General features: G+C 45.2%; 1 protein-coding gene across 5 annotated transcripts in view; it reads right to left on the bottom strand.

Moving 5' to 3' along the window:
• ZBTB7A (zinc finger and BTB domain containing 7A) overlaps positions 1-9,867 on the bottom strand; it is a 61,739-nt gene extending 51,872 nt beyond the window's left edge. The window contains exons 1-3 of one of the 5 annotated variants that reach the window (XM_083179371.1): positions 8,381-8,824; positions 6,145-7,225; positions 3,892-5,855 (exon numbers count right to left, since the gene is read on the bottom strand). In XM_083179371.1, coding sequence (XP_083035497.1) covers positions 5,656-5,855; positions 6,145-7,213 — 1,269 coding nt within the window. In that variant the 5' untranslated portion in view covers positions 7,214-7,225; positions 8,381-8,824 and the 3' untranslated portion in view covers positions 3,892-5,655. Of the gene's footprint in view, positions 1-3,891; positions 5,856-6,098; positions 7,226-7,751; positions 8,355-8,380; positions 8,825-9,727 lie in introns of those variants that run through there. The other 4 variants (XM_083179369.1, XM_083179370.1, XM_083179366.1 and 1 more) reach the window with 4 other exon arrangements.
• Between the last annotated feature and the right edge of the window lie 14,903 nt (positions 9,868-24,770).

Raw genomic sequence — 24,770 nt, 5'->3', positions numbered from 1 at the left:
CTCTAGAAATAAACAAAAAATTATTATCTATAATTAACCACTTAATGGTAATATTGTTTTTCAAATAACCGCTCAGAAATTTTGGTATTTTTCTTTTATGAATTAGAATAAGAACAATTATTAACTTCTCAAACTCAATTTTAATTAAGTGTTTTCTTTTTATCTTTAAACACTATATACAATAAAAATAGCAATTCTTAAGGTATACTGGACATGAACTTAAACTTTAAAGTAGTATTGACCATTAAAAGCTTGCCACAAATATATATATTTTTTATAATTGGGTCCCCATAAAAAACGCAGCACTCAACGGGGGAAATTTACTTAAAAAAAGTAGTGGAAAAAAAGCGAATTTTCAAACGAAAATACAATTTTTTTGGTGTATACGTATTTTTGGCATTTACTATGCCAAAAAAAACGTATTTTCGTATTCTTAATGATGGGACATTCATATTTGTATTTATGGTACTTGTGTAATATCTGGGCGCCCGATTTTTTCATTGCATCGCATGCAATATAGTGGCATACAATTCATGCAATGCGATTTTTTATTGTAAAGACCCAATTTTTAATTGTATAGTCACCCATGGGTGATTTCATACCCCCACTATCCAACTACGCATGGAGTTGATTTTATATAGTGTGGCGAGCGCAGCGAGCCACAGAGCCCGAAGCGTGGTGAGCGTACGCAGAATACATGTAAAGTAATCCGCGTCCCCTCGCTGCGCTCACCACACTATATAAAATCAACTCCATGCATAGTTGGATAGCGGGGGTATGAAATCACCCATGGGTGACTATACAATTAAAAATCTGGTCTTTACAATGAAAAATCGCATCGCATCGCATGCCTTAAGTAGTGGCATGCAATGATAAAATAGGGTGCCCAGATAATACACAAGTACCGTATTTACAATACGAATGAATACACCATCGATCGAATACGAAAGGAATCACCATTCAAAAGAATGGTGGTTCCTGATTTACTAAGCGGCCGTATTGATAATACGGCTGCTAATTGGCATGAAACAGCCACGAAAATACGTCAGGAAAATACACCTTATTTTCCTGTCGTATTTGCTTTAAGCCTGCACGGATCAGTCAGATCCGTGCAGGCTTCAGTGTAAAAAAAATGGTAAAATAAATAAATGTAAAAAAAAAAAAAACAGCGTGGGCCCCCCCACAGCCGAAACCAGCACCAGGCTGAAAGAGCCGGGGCCAGTAATTAAAAATCAGGAAACCCGACAAATAGGGGTTCCCCGATTTTAAACAACCAGTTCCAGGTCCGGGGCTGGTTCCCAAAGTACGGGGGACAAAATGACTAGGGGTCCCCCGTATTTTAAGAACCAGCCCCAGGCCAAACCAGCCAGCAGGGTAATGCCACAGCCGGGGGGGGAGACTTTTTATACAAGTCCCCCCGGCCAAAGCATTAACCCCCTGACCGATCAGCCTGGTCAGGGGCCCTGGGGGAATGGGGACCCCCCCAATAAAGGGCCCCCCCTCCAAGACTTACCTGAGCAGGCTGAAGCCTGGTGCTGTCCCTGGTTGCCCTGTGCGGTGGCCACTGGGCTGATAAAATGGTGTAAAAAAAAAAGAAACAATTTCTTAAAACTGTGGAACTATGAGTCCCAGCAAGCCCGGGACTTGCAGAACCACAAGTCCCAGCCTGCGGGGCATTAAAGGGCCCACTGGCACTTGCAGTTCCACAGTAAAAAAAAAAAATAGTGAAATAAATACACACTGACACACAATAAAAATAAAACTTTAATACATCCTAAGCCCATACATACTGATACTTACCTATCTTGAGCCTGTAGGTAGGTCCCAGGGTCTCGATCCGGTGCCTAGTCCTGGTCCCAGATCCATGTCGGCATTCTTCTCCATGTCGGCGGCATCCGTGTCGTCGTCCGAAGAAATCCATGGGGGACCTGTGGAAGGAAATCCTACTCACCCAGGACCTCCATGGAAGATCTGCCGGCGATTACTGGAGCTCCCCGCGTCGAACTGAGAGACGCAGAGATCCTTCATCCTCTGCGCCTCTCATCAGAATGATTCTATTGCCCGCTAGGCGGCCAATCAGGAGCCGACTTTCTCAGCTCCCAATTGGCCGCCTAGCGGCCAATAGAATCATTCTGATGAGAGGCGCGGAGGATGAAGGATCTCTGCATCACTCAGTCCAACGCGGGGAGCTCCTGGAATCGCCGGCAGCTTGAAGAAGTCCAGGACTACGGCGGATCAAGACTTCAGATCTTCCATGGCGGTCCTGGGTGAGTAGGATTTCCTTCCACAGGTCCCCCATGGATTTCTTCGGACCCTGGACCGGACGACATCGACATGGAGAAGAATGCCGACATGGATCCGGGACCAGGACAAGGCACCGGATCAAGACCCTGGGACCTACCTACGGGCTCAAGATAGGTAAGTATCAGTATGTATGGGCTTTGGATGTATTAAAGTTTTATATTTATTGTGTGTCAGTGTGTATTTATTTCACAATTTTTTTTACTGTGGAACTACAAGTGCCAGCGGGCCCTTTAATGCCCCACAGGCTGGGACTTGTGGTTCTCCAAGTCCCAGCTTGCGGGGGAGGCTTGCTGGGACTCATAGTTCCACAGTTTTAAACAATAGTTTTTTTTTTTTTTTTACACCATTTTATCAGCCCGGTGGCCACCGCACAGAGCCACCGGGGACAACACCAGGCTTCAGCCTGGTCAGGTAAGTCCTGGAGGGGGGGGTGACCCCTTTATTGGGGGGGTCCCCACTCCCCCAGGGCCCCTGGCCAGGCTGACCGGTCGGTAGGGTTAATGTTTTGGCCGTGGGACCTTATATAATAAGTGTCCCCCGGCTGTGACATTACCCTGCTGGCTGGTTTGGCCTGGGGCTGGTTCTTAAAATACGGGGGACCCCTAGTCATTTTGTCCCCCGTATTTTGGGAACCAGCCCCGGACCTGGAGCCTGGTTGTTAAAAATCGGGGAACCCCTATTTGTTGGGTTCCCTGATTTTTAATTACCGGCCCCGGCTGCTTCAGCCTGGTGCTGGTTACGGCTGTGGGGGGGGACAATTTTTTTTCTAATTTATTTATTTTACAATTTGTTTTTACACCTTGCCGCCTGCACGGATCTGACTGATCCGTGCAGACTGCCTCCACTAATTCGTATTAGAGGCCGTATATACTGCCGTTAATACGAATTTATACGCCATCGGAGGGTTACAAAGCAGTCGTATTTGACTGCTTTGTAAATCCCCCTCCGGAACATGACTTGGCATACGATGTATGCAGTCGTATTCATTCGTATTAAGAATACGAATGCAACTTTTTGCATTCGTATTCTTAGTAAATTTCCCCCTATATGTCAAAATAAAATAAAAAAAAGTCTGATGGCCATGTCTACTTTAAACACTTTTCAAATATTTAAGGCATATAAATTGGTCATCAGTTAAATATCGATATTCTTGATTGACACAGGATTGTCACACAAAATCATGTACACGGATGTAATCAATAGGACGTCCAGGAGCAACGCCTCTACTCTTATATGAGAGACAGTCATTGGGATGGACTAAACAGTAAATTTGCAATCCGATTATTGAACTATTGTGCATGTGTTGCCGTAAATAGCTAATAAATAACCATACACATAGCAGTCGCATAGAAGACCCAGTTTGATTGATAGGAAGACAGAGTTTTGGGGCAGAAATATGTGTTTTCTGGGTGTGTTTGTATAAACACTTGCCAAGGCATTTATTTTGTTTATTATTTGGGTTTTTTTTTTTTTTGGGGGGGGGGGGGGGGTCTCTGTCATCGGCGATGACCACTTCTGGACTGATCATTTAGAATAGTGGAAGCTAGGCTTACTTAGATGGGGGGAAAAATTGTTGGTTTGGTATTTGCGATGCATTTGCAATTTTGCAATTTTATGTTTTGCAGTTTTGTTATTCTGTCTGGGTAAGAAGCAAGGGAGAGGATACACAGCACTATCCTGTGTGTCAAGTGTTGTAAGTGTACTGTCTGGGTAAGAAGCAAGGGAGAGGATACACAGCACTATCCTGTGTGTCAAGTGTTGTAAGTGTACATAGGAAAATAAATGAGGAGATGGCACAAGAGAAAGTGTAAAATAGAGTTATTTTATTGGTATTAAAGATCTAGCACATGAAAAACTCGACATGGTCGAGTTTTTCAGGTGTTTTTTTAAACAGCTTGTTCTTAATGTATCATTCATTCGGAATAGAGGGAGAACATAGTAGTGTACTGAGCGTAGCGAGGAATCGAGCCCTAAGCATGGCAACAGGGTCAGGGACATTGATACAAAATGTGAAAAACTCATGTCAACTTTTTCATGTGTCTACTCTTTTCTTGTCGACCTTTTGCCCCTCTCAGATTTTTTGGGTCGACCTATTGGATGTCTATCTAATAATCTACATACTCACAGCAGCAGTTTTGTCCCTGTGTGATATATGGACTTAACAGACAATAAAAAATGTTTTATTGCCACAGATTTTATACAAAGGTTCTACTCAGATTATTAGAAATATAGATACACATAATTAATTGATACACACTATGGAGGTAGAAGGAGAACTGCTATCTGTATATGGCAGATAATCCTCACCTCAGTCACTAGAGTCAGCACAGTATCACTGTAACTAGCAATAATTGGAACACCCTAGGTTGAGGATCCAAAGGTGCAGAGGCCAGGAGGTACCTCAGATGTTGGCAGCTGGTAGAAGATCTTCTTTGGGCAGCCGCCCAGTAGGCGGTTCTGAATGGTCACATCAGAGGCAAACACATACCTCTCATCATCTTAAACAGAAGATCAAGGACTTCAGAAAGGGAGTGTGGCTTCATGACAATGCCATTATTATGAGTCCAGCCCCCACTTGCCGTCACTATGGGGGCATAGTCAGTACTCAGTATGAGCTAGTGGTCATTCACCAAACCCTTCTGTCTTCTGCTGAGCAGAGCAGCAAGTGACAGGGGGTCTCCTAACTGCCACCACACCACGGTATACTGCGGTCTGCGGGTGGGACAGTCCCAAAGAAAAACAAGATTGTCCCACGAAAATAGGGACAGTTGGGACGTATGCAGTCATGTCAGGGAAAGCTCAGCCTGGCATGGTCGCACCTGATAGAACCATACTAGCTAAGTGTTTCATTAAATATGGGCAATTCAATTGCTATATTAGTTCCTGCAACTGCCACTAAATTCCTGTGAATTTAGATTGAGAAAGAAATTATTTGCTCCTAACATGTTAGAACATGTAAGCACATACTGCACATTTAACATTGTAGCCACTTGTTTGAACTATGAGTTTTTTATCTCCTGCCTGGCAATATGGTACAACTTTTGCTCCTATAACAGCACTATTTCAATGCAAGTGACAGAAGAAAAAAAAAATTGTTGCCACCTGAAAAGTTTGTCCAAAGGGCATTGTTGTGATGGAGTCTATTGTGTGAATTTGTTTTCTGGGTGCCAACAGCTCCCATCTAAATGAATGAAAGCTATTTGTTTGTGCCAATGGGTGCAAATATTGCAAAAAAACAATGAGGCAATGCAATGTATTCACATAAAGACATGTATAGTCACATCATCATTCACTTAGCAAAATAGTCACAATCCAAATTCAACCATACATGAAGCTGCCCCACTGTTTCCATTAACTAATTAACCACTTTCCTGGCACTACTGTATGTGATGTGACTGAAGCCAGGAGTCCGTCACCTAGCATGGTTGCATCACATACACCTGTGAAGTCCCGCAGTGTCGATAATGGACCTCCTCTTGCTGCAACGACCCCCTGGAAGTGATGTTGCATTCCGTGATCACCGACATCACTTGCAAAATAATAAACAATTTCTGAGCGGTTTTGGGATAAAAAAAAAAAAGTGTCAGTTAAGTGGTTAAGGAGTACTGGTCTTACTACAGAAAGTAGCAGCACCAATATGGCACAAGCTAACACGTTTACTTTAATTCAATATGTCAGATGTCCAAAATTAATTTTCTCTATCTGTAACATTAGCAATGGCTTAAAAAAAAACAAAAAAAAAAACACTAGGTTTGAAGTACATTATCGTGCTTATGTTCATTGGTCATCATTACCTGGTAAACCGAACCTTGCAGATCATACACTCATATGGCTTCTCACCAGTGTGTGTCCGGATGTGACGAGGCAGCTTTCCTGCTCCCTGAATCACTTTCTCACATATTGGGCACTTCTGAAAGGCTTTAGCCCTCATTTTCTTCTCCACTTTTTGACTCCAACCATGGTAACTGCCTGTTACTTCTTCACCATCCTCTTCCTCATCTTCTTCCTCCTGAGGGCCACTACGGAAATATTTCAAGTAATAGTCCATAATTCCCTCTTCACCCCCATCTTCTGAACCCACACCCTCACGCTGAGAAGCACTCATCATGTGCTGCAATAAAGCACTTGCTGTCAGGCTGTCCATCTCATCCAAGCACGGCCCATCAGCTACACTTCCAAGATATGGGGGGCCTCCTGTGCCCTGCACTTCAGGTCCACCATCCTGATTTTTCTCTTCTATCAGGAATCTATAATGGCCATTATGTGAGGGGATATATGTTTGGTCCTCGTCTCTCTCCTGCCACCTGTCCAAATGTTGCCCCTCAGACCCATTACTTTGGAAAGCATGGTGGTACCCCTCTTCTAATTTGGATGATTGCTCTGTTTCTTCAACCAGTGGACATGTGCTGGTAAAAGGACTCCCTTCCCGTCCTTTGCTTTGAAAGTATTCCAGATATTCCTGTGCCCGTGCCAGGTTTTGTGGATTACCTAAAGTCTCAGGGTCTCTCTGGCCTAAGAAGGGGCCATCCAAAAGATCAGCACATACATTCTGGACAGTACCAATGTCCAGCAAACGTGAGGCATCCAAGATCTCACCCACGTTTCCTGCACTCAGTGTTAAGGTGGCTGTGTATGCAAAGTCAAGAAGTGCAGAGAGGCACTCAGCAGTTACAAAGTCCAACTGGTATACAGTCAGTCGCTCAACAGCTGGACCTGAGGTGAATAACTGGCGAAAGTAAAGGCTACAGGCAGCAAGGACAGAACGATGTGCAGGGAAATCCTGACCTTGGCAAAGAAGAAGTACATCACATAACTCCCCTCTCTGTCGCTGCCCGTTCAGGGCACAAAGAACATCACTACTATGATCCGGAAAGGGGATTCCAATAGGACCATCAACAGAAGATGCCATACTTCTTTACCCCTATATAAAATTGAGAAAGAGGGAGTATATATCATAAAATGGTATTATACACTAATATTGTGAAACACAATTGTATGAAATACTTCAATTCGGAAATAAAACAATGGCCAAAAAAAAAAAGGAAATGAGAGTGATACGGTTCCTTGCAGAGATGATCTGGTAAAATACAAGTATTAATTATATTCAGGGGAAGTGGTGTTGTCATTAGAGGCAAAAGATACCCATTGTTTAAATATATTTTTGCACACATGAAGACTAATATAGGGCGAAGGAAGCTGCAAGACTACTTTACAAAGTAAGATAGTCATCTTTATTTTAGTCACACATCCAGGCTTCCTTAACAAACTGGCCTGACAATTTTAGCATGACATAAAAATGTTTTGCCAAAAGAATTAAAGTTTAAGTAAAAAGCTTTTAAAGCGATTCACTTAAATTTAATCAAAATTCTATCGGAGCAACAATCTCCTTTTCAGCAACTAGTACATAAAATACACTTGGTAGAAGCAGATTATAATGGGGTACTTACATTCTGGTAATACACTGGCTACCATGTCAAAAAGTCAGATACTCTGCAACCATGTTTTTGAATGATAAATAGAATGACATACTGGTTATAGAATGATAGTGGCACAGTTGCACTTTTTCTTCCAAATGTGTTACCACCGCCTATGACAACTTGAAATCCGATGCCCCACCCTACAATCTAACAAGGGGATATTGACCGAAGAAATAACTTAAAGCAGACTGGCGATTATTTGATACCACTTTTCACATATAACTTTTGTGACATGGTGTGGCTTGGTCCAGCAATGTCACAAAACAGAATTTGTGACATAACTAGTAGGAGTGGAAATTCAAGTGCAGCTGCATGCATACAGTAAGGCATTGGATTACTGAACCTAATCATGACCTGCCTCATATCTGTTTACATCAGCCTCTGTCATGGGCTCAATCATGAGTTCAGCCTCCTTATCCTTGTCAGCACACTGTCACTTTGACAACACTCTATTTGCTAAACATGACCATACTGCTTTTCCTCAGCATGACCTGGCATAGCCCTTCCCCCACACATCCACAACTCTGCCACTCAGAATGTGCATGACCCGGAGTCCCCCCTTTCATGGTGGTATCCCCCTCTACCCCCCACTCTCACACCTGTGTCTGTATCGGGTCCAGCTGCTCCCCCACAGCAGGGAGTCTCTGAGCTCACGGACACACACACGGAACAGTCACTGGCAGACTGGCATCTTGCCACCCCCCACCCACCCTCTCTGAGGTGGGGCCTTGTGCTTCCCGCGCATGAGAAAAGGGAGAGGGGGCTGGAAGGGTTCACAACTACAGCTGTATGGTGGCTGGGTGGGGGCGCTCGGGAAGGTAATAGCGGAATACCTTCATAGCTAGTGTCCATCCTGGGCCCCATATAGGGAAGATGTACATGCTGGCATTGGGTCTGCTGAGCAGACAGTGTATGTATATAGCAGGACAGGCAGATGAACATGATACGGTTCCACAGCAGGAGACTGCATTTTCCTGACCATCTTGTATTCTTATACTGATCACACCTAAGTGTGTGTGTATATATATATATATATATATATATATATACACACACACACACACACACTGAAGCGGCGTTCTGTACGTGTGCGCCCAGTGCCATACCTAGGCGGCAGCAGCAGCACACTGTCACACACGCAGCTGAGTACAAGCCCACGTATGGAGAAGGTGATGACAGTGCCAAGGGTTTATTTATACTGATCGCATAGTAACTATAGAGAATATCCATCAGCACATATTACTGTGGTACTTCCGATAGACCTAGTTGAGTGAGTATATGGCTGGCAGCCCTATTAGTGAAGACATGCTCGCTGCAGGATGTAATGTGGACTCGGCAGTTAGTAACATCAGCAGGTGTCCGAGTGAAGGGTTCTGCTGCATGTGAGACAGGGAAGGGTTAATAAAGACCCACATAAGGAGAAACAGGAACTTTGTGTGACAGCCGGAGCTGAGAGCGCCCCTACTGATCCTTGCCATCCGAGGCTGCGCCATTGGCCGCCTGGTGACTTGTTATACCATCAGTCCCTCCTCCTGCTCTTGGACCATGACGCAAAGAACCTTGGGAGATGCAGTCCGAATCCATTCTGCCTGAGTCACCGGCATCGGTGCAAGGCAAGCATGTACCTCCGCCTGCTCGGTTACGCACGCGCACAGTGGCTGGCTCCTGGCTGCTCCCCCTTCCGCAAAGTGTGCGCACGATAACGACACGGAAGTGGCGGCAACTTTTCATAAAATAAACCGACTGTTTATGTATGTGCTGTACAGCGCTGGGACATTGGCTACGGGGGAGAGTAAGAATTCTGCCAGTGGCAGGACTCGGAAACAGGCATGATGCTGCGGCTGCAACAGGGTTAATTACTCATGTGATCCCCTCCCACAGTGGGTACTTCCCGGAACCGATGCGGCCTGGCTGGTGAGTTGTGGGCGTGCGCGGCTGCTGCCTACCTGCTGGGACTGGGAGGTAGATAGGCTGCTATGTGCAGGCGCTACGTACGTACACACTGCCACTGACTCCTGCGCCGCCGCCACCGCTGCTGAGCCCTTCCTGGTCTGTGTGAGGGGGCGCTGGGGTACTCCCTTGTCTTAAAGGAGAAGCTATCGCTTCTTATTCAAGCTCCAGCTTCTTTTTCACTTATAATCATCAGACTCCAGCTGCTTATTCAACACAATCAGTTTTACAAGGGTTAACAAGTCTTGGGCAAAGTATTTGACAACTGAAATAAACAGAGGGGTGTCAATTACTGTCCAACACTGGTTTGGGCATAAAGTACGCTGCATGCCTTCAATTGAAAAAAGATAGGGTGGCCCTAATACTGGAGGCTCTGAATATAAGTAGAATCTCCTGCAGCTGCTAAGAAACAGGGTAGTTTCCCTGGAGAATACGTAAAAAATGGACAAGGGTAAGCAGCGCAAAGGTGGAAAAATAAAATTAAAGAATGGATTGGATGATTTTGTACATTATAATTTAATGCAATAAAATAAAATGCATTATATAAAACAATTTATGACAAGGTAAGTAAAATTAAACACCCACCAAACAATTACAGGTCCCTTATCCAAAATGCTCTGGACCGGAAGAATTTTGGATAACAAATTGTTCAGTATTACAGAATATTTGGTACTTATTTATTACCCGGGCACCCAATTTACATACGTTCGCTTGCGCAAGGAAATCACATCGCATGTCCCGTTTTAGTGCTGTGCACTCCATGCGATGCATTCTCAGTAGTTTATATGGATGGAGTATGGATGGACGTTTGTCAGTTACTGTAGCTATGTTTTCAGAATAATAATCGACCTGCAAAAAAGTTGTGCTCTCAATTAGCGCCACCAGATGTTATCATTTACCAAAAACGTGCATGCAAGTTAATTTCCCTTTTTCTTGGAATTAAGGAAATTTTTCTGTATTTTTGTTGAATCCTTATATCTGTAAATATCTTCAAAATGACAATAATAGTGCAGTATCGTCTGTACACTCCCATATTCGGAATGTATAAATCGCATGTAGATCCACCATATGTGGATACTGCAGAGTTTTCCTTCCCAATAGTTTTTGTCTCTATGAGCACTGTAAACCTCAAAAATACACATACATAGTGCAATACTGTTGTGAAATTTAAAACACATTTTATTACACAATTGCACTCACATTTAAAACATAAAAAAATCGCATATCACCAAATATATGGCTGTCATCCGTCCAAAGTCCTAAAGAGCAGACTGTGAGGATATCCAAATGATGGTATAAGGAGACAACCTGGCTGCAGTCCCGGTAACTGTTGTCCAAGATGAACTCCTTAATGGTATCCCTCACAGGTACTCCGCTCCTCAGATGTGGGTCAGGTGACTTATAGCCTTAGCGCTTTCAGACGTAGTGTCCTTCATCAGAGGCATAAGTTACTAGTGTCAGGACACAGTTTTTATACCCTTCATAATCACCCTAATTACCCTTCAGTCCTATTTGAAAATCCCACCTCCGTATCTGTCAAAAGTCCGTACAGGCTCCGAAACCCGGAAGAGCGTCTTCCGGAAGTGACGTTACATTATTTTTACATCAATCACATTGCTGGGAACTCCGGATGTTGCATTACGTTTTTTCTTAAATCAAATACATTGCAGCGTACTTCGGTTACCATAGCCCATATCTCCCGGATATGACACACTCTCTGCATTACGTTCTCAACCGAAGTTATGCAGTGGTTTGGATTTTGCGTGCCATTCATTACTTCCTGCGTTCCCTTCATTACTTCCTGCATTCCATATATCAGGAAGTATTTCTACAATGTATGTTACACTCCGATGTCATATATAAATATATGAAAGTTCGGTTCTTGTTTAGTTTCACGGCGGCAGCATGGCCGCCCGCTACTTCCGGAAAACTATCTAAAATAAAGTCCATGCCAACGTGAATTGGTTCATACCCCCACTATCCACGTTGGCATGGATTTGATTTTAGATAGCGTAGCGAGCCACCTATCCCGTAGCGTGGGTGAGCAAAGTGAGCCCCGCAAGGGGACATAGACGCTGCTGCGACTGAGAAGCTGCCGCCGTGAAACTAAACAAGTACCGAAAGTTCATCATAAAGTGCATGTAGGAATAAATATAGATAAGAAACTTTGTTATAGTACTTTCAAAACATGATATGTATAACAATTTACAAGAAGAATTACTAATTAATATTAAATAATAATATAATTGAAAAAAGTAGTCAACGTCATGAAAACTGGCTAAATGGAATCCCATATAGCAAGTTTCTTAGAGTAAAAAGAAGTTGTTCGGACCCAGCAGTATGTAATACCCAAATTGTAGAAATGGGATACGATAAATCTCTAAGGTTGAAAATATTGAAAGAGTAAGGCCTGGTACACACCAGAACGATCCTGATTGTTAGTAGATCGTTAGCAGATTGTGTGATGCTCGCACGATCTGTTGGAGCACACAATCTGCTAATGATCTGCATACAATCTGCTAATGATCTGCATCCAATCGGATCCCTATCCGATCTGAGTCTGTATCCAGTTGAATGGATCTTTTACAGATCCTCACTGCAGCAGGTAGGATCTGTAAAACGACCAAACGACAGCGGGGACGCGCATCGGATTGGAATCGGATCGGAATTGGACCTAAACATGCCCAATCTACATACAATCTGCATCCAATCGGTCGGAATTGGATCCAGATTGATGGAATTGAGCCCTAATCGTTCTGGTGTGTACCCCCCCCTAACATTATTAAAACAAAAGAAGAAACCAGAAAAAGATGGGAAATTACAGTGGTCATTTATAAGTGGATATTACTCACATTACAAAGAAGTTGAAAAAGTATTTTATAAGCACTGGTCACTTCTAAAACAGGATCCTGTAATAGGACCAATAATCTCGGATAAGCTTGGCTTTATTTATAGAAGAGCTCCTTCAATAAAAGATAAACTAGTAAAAAGCACGGTACTCTTTACTTAGATGGGCGCCAGCGATTGAAATCGCGGTCGTCGGGGGTAAAAATCGCGGGCATCGCGGGTAAATCGGGATGACCGCGATTTTCCCATAGGGAACAATGTTAAAAAGGCTGATTGACCGCGATTTTACTGTTAAATGCCTCAATGGACCCGATTTGGCCATAGGAATCAATGTTAAATGGGCCACAGAGCCCAAATAGTCAGAATTAACCCTTAAATGTCCCCCCCAATTTTTAACGCCACCCCACGATCCACGCCAACCCGAAGCGTGGCGAGCGCAGCGAGCCGGCGAGGGGCGGCGGTACGCGTCCTCCGACCTTTTCATGCCCTACTATCCACTAGGGCGTGGAGTGAGAATATAATAGTGTGGCGAGCGCAGCGAGCCACCGAGCCCGAAGCGTGGCGAGGGGACGCGGATACCTTCACAGGTAGACGCGTCCCCTCGCGGGCTTCACAGGTGTCGGCGTCGCCACGGACACCTGTGAAGCCCGCGAGGGGACGCGTATAACTGTGAAGGTATCCGCGTCCCCTCGCGGGGCTCGCTGCGCTCGCCACGCTTCGGGCTCGGTGGCTCGCTGCGCTCGCCACACTATTATATTCTCACTCCACGCCCTAGTGGATAGTAGGGCATGAAAAGGTCGGAGGACGCGTACCGCCGCCCCTCGCGGGCTCGCTGCGCTCGCCACGCTTCGGGTTGGCGTGGATCGTGGGGTGGCGTTAAAAATTGGGGGGGACATTTAAGGGTTAATGGGCTCTGTGGCCCATTTAACATTGATTCCTATGGCCAAATCGGGTCCATTGAGCCATTTAACAGTAAAATCGGGTCCATCGCGCCTTTTAACATTGATTCCTATGGGAAATCGGGAGCGTCGCGGGCATCGCGGGTACATTTATGGCCGGCCGCGACGCGACCGACACGATTTCCATGTTTAACATGGGTTTCAATGGGAAATCGCGGGCATCGCGTCGGTCGCGTCGCGGCCAGACATAAATGTACCCGCGATGACCGCGACAGGCGCCCATCTAAGTAAAGAGTACCAAAAGCACTTTAGAAACAACAAAAATAAATAATATTCGAAGCCAAGGTTTTCATAGATGTGGTCTATGCAGGATGCGCAAACACACAAAAGGTCCTAGTAAGTAATTTCAGGTGAAACAAGATACATTAAGTTATTTACAGATATAAGGATTCAACAAACATACAGAAAAATTCCCTTAATTCCAAGAAAAAGGGAAGTTAACTTGCATGCACATTTTTGGTGAATGATAACATCTGGTGGTGCTAATTGAGAGCACAACTTTTTTGCATGTCGATTTGAATTTGTTTGGAGTTTTATGGTGAAGGCTCCAGGTGTTTTCTCACAGCAGCCTACAGACATTGATTATTGCGCACAGGAAAACAGACTTTTGTCTTACATGCTTTCAGAATAAGCTTAAGATACGGAAATAGCGTACTCCGTCAGAGTAAGTGTTCCCGGTCACTGTCAGAATCATTCTGAGGTGATTAGCTGACAGTGATGGCTGCTTCTCTGAGTTCTCAGAATGTGACAGGCATGGGAGGTGAACAACTGACCATGTTCACCTTGCCTAATTTTGAGGAGGAGGCTGTGGTGTTTTTTCAGCGACACGAGTTGCTGCCCATCAAACAGAATTGCGTGAAAGGCCATCCAATGTGTCTGTCCATTAAGGAAAGCACGTGGGGCTACCGCATAAGGTCATGCAGGAAAAAGGTCAGTCTTCGAGCGGCCCACTGGTTCCTGGGGTTCCAGTTACCCTTCGTGACCCTGGTCCGGTTCATATACTCATGGGCAGAGGAGATGACCAGTGTGCTGTACTGTGAAAGGGAACTGCACATGTCCATAAAAACAACTGTGCAGTACAACAGTTTAATGAGGGAGGCATGTGCAATGGACCTGCTGTCCCAGCCGCAGAAGGATGCTGCCTCAGCAATGGGTTTTTGGCGGGATCTGCAGGGAGACAGGTGCCTGCTTTTTAACTGCAGAGGAAAGGAGAGACGCCACTACGCTGATGGCTGCGATCAACTCACATGTCGCTCTAAGTTCTATCATATACTCTGATTGCTGGAGGGCATACAATACAGACCAACTCCAGCAGGCAGGTTATGAACATGCAAGAGTCAATCATCGATACAACTTTGTTGAACAAGACTCGGGTCCACACCTGTCACAAGCCGCCGTGGTGGTACACAGCAGGTACTGTACTCACCCGCCCGTGTCCGCCACCGGCTGGCGTGTGTTGGCCTCCATGTCAGGTGAGGCGGCAGGCAGAGGTCCGGCAGTGTTGGAGGGCAGCATGGGAATCTGCAGCGTGGTCCCGCTATAGATGCCGGAGACCAGTGCCGCCATCTTGCTTGAGGGCAAATGGGATTGGGCCAGGTCAGGTATTCTCACCTGTTTCACTGTGACAGCCAATGGCAGCTGCCCTCTATGCATATAGGGGATCTGCCTAGGTAGCTCAGTGTCAGTGCAAAAAGTCTTCTGTGCCGTGCACTTCCTGGAAGACTCCTGACTCATTGTGCCCTTGCTATTTCCCGCTGTGTCCGTCAGCTTGCTATTGGTCATAGATCCCATCGCTTCCTTCCAGTCACGCTGGTCACCAGCTTCTCTCTGGTACTCTTGGGTGCTACCTCCTGGATTCCAAGCTCCGGTCCCGCTCCTGGAATGTCCAAGAATCCGTCTTCAGCATCCGCAGGTCTCAGCCATTCCTCATAATTCTTTCATCCACTATTGTTGCCATCTTTCCACTTCTTTATCAGGACATTCCTCATCATTGTAATCTGGACATTCCTCCTCATTGTTATCTGGACATTCCTCCTTATTGTTATCTGGACATTCATCCTTGCTATTTACTATTATTTTGCCTGTCTTTTTCTCAAAGACGTATTTGAGTCCCTGTATGACATCATTTATTAAACCCGCTTGTTTTAACCCTACTGCTGCTGCCTCGTCTCCAGTCCCTGAACACCACACAACCCCATCAGAACCTTTAACATGACAGTTTGCACTGACCCGATGGAGTCGGTGAAAATCAGGGATCCTTGGCAGATGTATTGCAAGGCATCATGGGCCGCCTGGAAAAGTTGGAGTCCTCACAGCGGCAAGTGGCACAATTCCTACAAACGCTGACTTCCCCACCAGCTGTTCCTCCAGTTGCTGCAGCAACATCACAAGCACCTTCAGGAGGTTCCCCTGCCACGCCGTCAGCCAGGTCTATTATTCCTCCTCATCTGCATCTGCCAACCCCCAGCAAATATGATGGGTCTCCTATAGGATGTCGCGGGTTCTTGAATCAGTGCAATGTGCACTTCACTCTCCAATCATCCAACTTCCCAACTGCCAAGGCACGAGTGGCCATCATTGTCTCTCTCCTCTCTGGTCCAGCCCTGGATTGGGTTTCGCCTCTGTGGGAACGAGCAGATCCTCTGCTGAATAATTATGACGATTTTATCACTTCCTTCCGGCGAATCTTTGACGAACCAGGTCGAGTATCATCTGCAGCTACAGAGATTCTGAGAATTTGTCAAGGTAGCAGACCAGTGGGTCAATATGTTGTGCAATTCCAGACGCTAGCAACTGAGTTAGGATGGAATGAAGGGGCCCTCGTCTCTGCTTTCTGGAATGGCCTAGCCGGTCGCCTCAAGGATGAATTGGCCACCCGTGATACACTTTCCACCCTGACAGATCTAATCTCCTTGTGCAATAAAGTTGATTCAAGAGCGGCAACTGGAGAGAGCTCGTTCTGATCGCTTTCGACCTCGTTCCTCTCTTGCTGTTCCTCCTCCTGTAAAAAGTGGATCGTCTACTGCTTCTGCCACAAAAGAATCAATGCAAATAAATCGGTCTCGTCTTTCCCTCGAAGAGAAGAACCGACGACGTTGAGACAATCTTTGTATGTACTGTGCCTCATCCTCCCATCTCCTGGTCTCTTGTCCACTCCATCCGGGAAATGACCACTCCTAATCCCCACGAGGGAGGTTAGATTAGGAGTGTTATTGCAATCTCCCTCCACCATAGACTCTACCATTTCTGTTACTCTGAGTACCCCTCAGGGACAGATGTCCATCCAGGCCCTGCTGGACTCAGGCGCAGCTGGAAACTTTATTTCGGCCGATATCGCTGCACAGCTCTCCATACCCCTCCAGCCATTAGAGCAGCCTTTGGTCCTGACAGCCATTGACGGTAGCCACATCTCCAGCGGTCATATCACCTCTCATATCGTACAAGTACATCTTCAAGTTGGTGCTCTGCACCAAGAAAGGTTAGAGTTTTTGGTCCTTCCACAGTCCTCTCACGCTGTAGTTCTGGGAATGCCGTGGCTTACCAAGCACAACCCCCATGTCGACTGGCTAACTATGGAGATCAAGGCCTGGAGTAAGGACTGCTTTTCTTCCTGTTTATCTCAACTTATACCCGTTCTTCTGAGTGAGCCACAAGCATCCTCTTCCAAGCTCCCTGCCTCAGCCATACCAGCTCCTTATTTGTCTTTCTCGGATGTCTTTAGTAAAGAAGGTGCCGATACTCTGCCGCCCCACCGGCTGTGGGACTGTCCCATTGATCTCATTCCAGGCAAGACTCCGCCACGGGGAAGAACGTATCCCTTATCGTTACCTGAGGCAGAGGCCATGTCAAAATATATCCAAGAAAATCTGGAGAAGGGATTCATTCGGCCGTCCACCTCTCCTGCAGGGGCAGGTTTCTTCTTTGTCAAAAAGAAAGATGGCTGAATGACATCATCTTCAAAAATCACTATCCGCTGCCTCTCATCACCGAACTGTTCGATAAAGTTAAGGGGGCTACGGTCTTTTCCAAACTAGATTTGAGGGGTGCATACAACATGATCCGTATCCGCCAGGTGGATGAATAGAAGACGGCCTTCAATACTTGAGACGGCCATTATGAATATCTTGTCATGCCGTTTGGTCTATGCAATGCCCCTGCCGTTTTCCAGCAATTTGTCAACGACATCTTCCAGGACATGTTGTATGTATCCATTGTTGTTTATTTGGATGACATTCTCATCTTCTCTCCCAATCTCAGTTCTCACCGGCACACCGTGTTAAGTCATCTTCGCCAGAACCAGCTTTTCTGCAAGCTTGAAAAGTGCGTCTTTGAAGTCCCTTCGGTTTCCTTCCTTGGTCACATTCTTTCAAGTACTGGGTTGGAGATGGATCCTGAGAAGGTTTGTGCTATTCAAGATTGGACGCCTCCTACCACCCTCAAAGGGGTGCAAAGATTCCTCAGCTTCTCCAATTACTATCGCCGCTTCATCTGAAATTTCTCCACCATAGCAGCACCTCTGCCCAATGGCCGCCCGAGGCTTCCAAGGCCTTTCGATAACTAAAACAGGCCTTTATAACCGCCCCAATCCTTCAGCCAGATGTGAATAGACCCTTCATCCTGGAGGTCGATGCCTCTTCAGAAGGAGTAGGGGCAGTCCTTTCGCAAAAAGGAGAAGATTCAGAGCTTCACCCTTGTGCATATTTCTCCAAGAAATTTCTTCCGGCAGAAAAGAATTACCCCATTGGAGAACAGGAGCTGCTAGCGGTTAAGTTAGCCTTTGAAGAGTGGCGGTACCTGTTGGAGGGGGCTCGTCACCAGATTACAGTCTTTTCAGATCACAAAAACCTTTCTTTCTTACGTCATGTCCAGTGTCTTACTTCACGACAAGCCCGCTGGGCTATGTTCTTTGAACGATTTAACTTCCAAATCAAGTATCGTCCAGGTGTTTTAAACAACAAGGCTGGTGCTTTATCTCGTTCCTTCGATGCCAGTTCAGACTCCGAACCTCTAAAGCAGCCCATCCTGAACCCAGTAGTCTTCGCTCATGTCACTCCTCCTCCTACACCTCCTTCAGGCAAGACCTTTGTGCCACCCAACTTACGCAAGAAGCTGTTGACCTGGGGTCACGCCTCCCATTTTGCTGGACATTCCGGTATTCAAAAGACTTTGCAATTTCTCCTGCGTTTATATTGGTGGCCATCCATTCGGCAGGATGTGACAAATTTTGTATCATCATGTGTCAAGTGTGCTCAGCACAAGACTTCTCGAACTCCCCGGCTGGGGCTCTGCTACCACTGTCCATCCCAACGGAACCATGGACTCATCTTTTGATGGACTTCATATCCGAATTACCTTCATCTGGCGGTTACACTGTCATCTGGGTGATAGTCGATCGATTTGCAAAGATGGCCCACTTTGTGCCCCTAAAGTCTCTGCCTTCTGCTTCAGTACTGACTGAACTCTTCATATCGTCCATCTTCAAGCTTCATGGATTGCCTCAAGAAATTATATCCGACCGGGGTGTTCAGTTCGTCAACAAATTCTGGAGAGCACTGTGTGCGGCTGTTCAGGTGAAACATAAATTCTCCACCGCCTTCCATCCTCAGACTAACGGGCAAACGAAACGTGTCAACCAGGAATTAGAGACATTCATTCGACTCTTCGTGTCCTCCTCTCAGGATGAATGGAAGGATCTTTTGCCTTGGGCAGAGTATGCACACAACAACTCCTACCATTCCTCTTCAGGCACCACACCCTTCTTTACAGTCTACGGCAAACATCCACGGCCCCCTGACTTCACAAGTCTGCCTTCTCCAGAGGTTCCTGCAGCTTCTGCCTCTCTTCATCGTTTTGCAAAAATATGGGCTGACGTCCATAAAGCTCTTCTTCAAGCTTCTGCCAGATAAGAGCACAGCTGACAAGAGAAGAAAAGTGATTCCGCCATTAAAGGTAGGGAATCGAGTATCTGTCCACCCGCAATCTTCGTCTTCGTGTACCCTCCATGAAATTTGCCCCACGCTTTATTGGGCCATTTACCATCACTCAAGTCATCAATCCGGTGGCTTACAGATTGCAACTTCCATCTTCCATGAAGATATCCAATTCCTTCCACGTATCTCTTCTTAAACCTTTAAAATTGAGCATCTTCCAAAGGAAAGTACCCAGACCCTCAAAAGTCAATACGGAGAAAGATGCAGAGTTTGAAGTCAAACGAATCATAGACTCTCGTTATCGCAACTCCCGGCATCAATTTCTGGTGGAGTGGGCTGGTTTCGGACCAGAGGAGAATTCCTGGGTATATCAAGCTGATTTACACGCCCCAAATCTTGTTAAATGCTTCGTTCTGAAGAATCCCTATAAGAAGCACAAGCGTCCTGAGGTTACCCGAAAAGGGGGTTGGTACTGTCACACGCCGCCGTGGTGGTACACAGCAGGTACTGTACCCGCCCGTGTCCGCCGCCGGCTGGCGTGTGTCGGCCTCCATGTCAAGTGAGGCGGCAGGCAGAGGTCCGGCAGTGTTGGAGGGCAGCATGGGAATCTGCAGCGTGGTCCCGCTATAGATGCCGGGAGACCAGTGCCACCATCTTGCTTGAGGGCAAACAGGGGATTGGGCCAGGTCAGGTATTCTCACCTGTTTCACTGTGACAGCCAATGGCAGCTGCCCTCTATGCATATAGGGGATCTGCCTAGGTAGCTCAGTGTCAGTGCAAAAAGTCTTCTGTGCCGCGCACTTCCTGGAAGACTCCTGACTCATTGGGCCCTTGCTATTTCCCGCTGTGTCCGTCAGCTTGCTATTGGTCATAGATCCCATCACTTCCTTCCAGTCACGCTGGTCACCAGCTTCTCTCTGGTACTCTTGGGTACCTCCTGGATTCCAAGCTCCGGTCCCGCTCCTGGAACTCCCAAGAATCCGTCTTCAGCATCCGCAGGTCTCAGCCATTCCTCATAATTCTTTCAGTCACCGGATCCACTATTGTTGCCATCTTTCCACTTCTTTATCAGGACATTCCTCATCATTGTAATCTGGATATTCCTCATCATTGTTATCTGGACATTCATCCTTGCTATTTACTATTATTTTGCCTGTCTTTTTTCACAAAGAAGTATTTAAATCCCTGTATGACATCATTTATTAAACCTGCTCGTTTTAACCCTACTGCTGCTGCCTCGTCTCCAGTCCCTGAACACCACACGACCCCATCAGAACCTTTAACCGTGACACACACCCAAAACATTGAGCAGCTATGGGGGGGACTGCAAATGGAGGAACAAAGGGCACAGAGGAACCTCCAGGCAATATTTGGAGTCATACCTCAAAGAATTTATGTGGAGGAAGTGTTTGGGCACTGACAATCCTTTTGGCCGTATTCTTTACGCTCTGACACTCCTGCCAAAGGCCAATTCACTGCCTTCACAGTGACTGATTGTTTTTGTTCTTTCTTCTTTCATTATTATTGTTACTTATCTTGATTATTGTTTATATATGTAATTAATTATTGTCTTTCATTGATTAATCATTACTAAGTAAATATACAGTTTATCGTTAACACATGTCCTCATTATTTATTTATTTATTAGCAGTTTCTTATATAGATTCCGCAGATAGATACAGATTCCGCAGCACTTTACAGAGCATATTTGACCATTCACATCAGTCCCTGCCCCAGTGGAGCTTACAATCTATATTCCCTACCACATGTACATGCACACACAGACATTCTAGGGTTAATTTTTCGGGAGCCAATTAACATACCAGTATATTTTTGGATTGTGGGAGGAAACCAGAGTACCCGGAGGAAACCCACGCAAGTACGGGGAGAATATACAAACTCTGCACAGTTAGGGCCATGGTGGGTATTGAACCCATGACCTCAGTGCTGTGAGGCAGTAATGCTAACCATTACACCATCCGTACTGCCCATAACATTACTCTGTCAGATGTATTGTATGGCTGGTGTGAATGTGTTCCTAAACCCCCCTCCCCACCACTATCCACGCCACCCCGAAGCGTGGCGAGCGGCAGCAGAATGCGTCCTTCCGACCTTTTCATAACCCCACTATCCACGTCGGCGTGGAGTTGATTCTATATAGTGTGGCGAGCGCAGCGGAAAACATGTAAAGTAATCCGCGTCCCCTCGCCATGCTTCAGGCTCGGTGGCTCGCTGCGCTCGCCACACTATATCAAATCAACTCCACGCCGACGTGGATAGTGGGGGTATGAAAAAGGTCAGGAGGATGCATTCTTCCGCCGCTCGCCACGCTTCGTGGTGGTGTGAATAGTGGGGGCTCGCTGCGCTCGCAATGCTTTGGGGTGCCGTGGATAGTGGGGGGGGGGGGGCTAAAAATGGTAGTACAGTTAATACCAATGCACCCTAAAAAATCCATTTACCTTGCTGGATTTGGTGATACCGCTGGAGGGTAATTGCAGTCCTCAGTTTATAGAGGCATCCTCACGATATTGCAATCTTTTATAATCCAAAAATAGGCAGGTGGTGGTGTCCCAATGATATAGGTAGTTCCGGACCAATTAAACTAGGATATTATGCCAATGAAGCTCTTTCCAGTAATCTCAATGAAGTCCAAATTTGCTTTAAAAGAAATGGGTGCTTCCTGACATGTTTCCTTACCAACTGGTAACTTTTTCAAAGTTACCAGTTGGTAATGAAACTACCTGTTTCTGATTCCAAAGGTCTGTATAGGTTTCCAGTTGGTAATAATCCCAAGGGGATCGTTTTGACTGCAATCCAGGGTTCTGTGTATAAAAGTGGGTGTCCTAGCAGCTCTCTGATTTGTTTCACTACTTTAGGTAGCTTTATCAAAGGTGGATAGCTGTCTGTTCAAGGGCTGGATATATATTCCCAAATTGTATATGTCACATGACCACCCACTCCTAGCTAAAATCATCCAATCAACAAATAATAAATGGGTAGGAGGCAGAGTAGTTAATTGATGTATCTAATCAGTATGATTCCATACAAAAACAATCATGGGCCTGTGTGTAGTTCTTATTTCCAGAAGTATGGAGTTCCTGCTCCCCAGCTAGTATAGCTGATAGGGTGCATCACCCAAAAGAAGGGAAACATATGTGTCTATTACATTATTACCACAAAACATTAAGAAATTAGATTGTTTTCTCTAAGAGAAAGAAGTTCAAACCATTTATTCAATATTTTAGCACCCTTTATGTTCATTGGTTAGCAGCAAACACAAAAACATAATCCAGGGATTATCATTAGATGATCATGGTTCAGTTCAACCATTTCATTTAGGCCCTCTGGATACAGCTTTCTACTATACACCCAAACACCAGTAGTACTCTGGGTTGGCTTCCCCCCAAACCCAAGGGTCTTTATATATGACCTGGGAGTGGATATCCAGGGTTGAAGAAAATAATCCACAAAAAAGATACATTCTACATGAGAATTAATGCCTGAACACATTCCGGCTTCTCTGCTTCTCCGGGTCCCCACGAACACTGTAGACACCAGCGGGACTTGTGTTTACATCTGTGGCTCCACCCACAGACTGGGAGTTAGGCCCGCCTACCAGCCAATCATGTTTGCTAAATCCCGATGCCCGAACATGATGAGTTAGGTCCGCCCACCAGCCTATTATGTTCGGGCATCGGGATTTCTCCAAACATGATTGGCTGATAATATAAAAATCGCACTCGCCCAAAATAACAAATTAAATTGAAACCATACAAGGGGCCCATGCTAAAATAGCCACATCATAGACTGCCCAAGGGTGTAAAAAAAAAAAGCTTGTAATAAATTTGACTTTGCCTTTATTTCTACATATTCAAGTGAATTTAGAAAGGTAGAGTACATAATGAATAAACACTGACCCGTCATTAAAAAGAACCCTACTTTGAAAAAGTTGGTGCCCAACAAATTAAAATACATATACTGAAATGCTACTAATTTATGCAATAGCCTAGTGTCCAGTTTCCCTTCTAAAACAGAGAATTATAGAGTTGTATCTAAAAGCTTTTATTGATGCAGTGATTGTCAGGGCTGCAAAGTTATTAAAAACAATGAAAAAGCCAACAAAAGGGAACAATATGTTCGGAGTCCCAGTGGACTGCACGACTAGAAGTAGTGATACTTGCTGGAGGAACAGACAAACGGAGGCAGGATGGATGAAACTCATTGTATTAGCAGGATCATAAATCAGGTACAGGTATCAAAACAGGTACAGGTATCAGAACAGGAACAGGTATTAGGAATCAGGTATCAGGCAAGCTATAGCAGTACAGACATGGCATCAGGCAAGCTATAGCAGTACAGACAAGGCTGAAAATGCTATCACTGGCCCAATATGAAGCACCAATGCTGTAGGTGCAATAAATTACATATAAACTGTTTTTTGCAAGAGATTGGTGCAGACCGAACAATCCCTTATCCCCCTTCCCCCTTCTTCTAAAGAAGCTGCTGATTACACACCATTGCTACTGCCACCAAAACCTGGTCTGGATCCTCCCAATTACTCTTATGTGGAGGATATATATATATTTTTTTTTAAAGTAGACAGTAACAGCTACCTCGATTACATGAGCTGTCACCCGCTCCGCTGGAAGCAGAATATTCCCTCATCTCCGTTCACTAGGCTGAGACGAAATTGTTCCAACCTTGAAACCTTCAACCAACAATCACAAGTGTATGAGGATCAGTTCAAGGAAAAGGGATAACCAGAGGCTCTCCTTTTACAAGCTAAGGAGAAGGCAAAAGCCACTAATCAAGAAGAATTACTCCAATACAGAACCAAAACTAGAGAACAACAAGATAAAGTTTTTTGTCCCTTCATTACAAAATATAACACCGCAGAGAAAGAAATTAAGAAAATGTTATACAAACATCACAATGTCCTGCAACTTGACCCAGTACTGGCAGATCATCTACCCAATGCTCCGGATGTCATTTTTAAAAAAGCATCAAATATAAAATCTCGTATATCAAAAATCTGTTTGGAAAAAATTCCTGACACTCGCCCAGTACAGATGTTCGGTGGTCTGACAGGCTCCTTCCAGTGTGGACATTGCAAAATCTGTCCACAAATGGAGAAAGGAGTAAAAAACTTTGCCAATAAAGATGGCAAAATATTTAAAATCAAAAGTTTAATAAACTGTATGTCGACCTTTGTGGTCTACATGGCAACTTGCCCCTGCGGGCTCAAATATATAGGAAAGAAAAAAATAAGAATGCTGGAGCATAGTAGAAATATTAAAAATAAC

The sequence above is a fragment of the Crinia signifera genome, chromosome 1 (genome assembly GCF_055691185.1).
Source record: "Crinia signifera chromosome 1, ASM5569118v1, whole genome shotgun sequence".
Lineage (NCBI taxonomy): Eukaryota > Metazoa > Chordata > Amphibia > Anura > Myobatrachidae > Crinia > Crinia signifera.
Note: the sequence above shows the minus strand (reverse complement) of the source record. Positions and strands in the feature narration are given on the sequence as shown.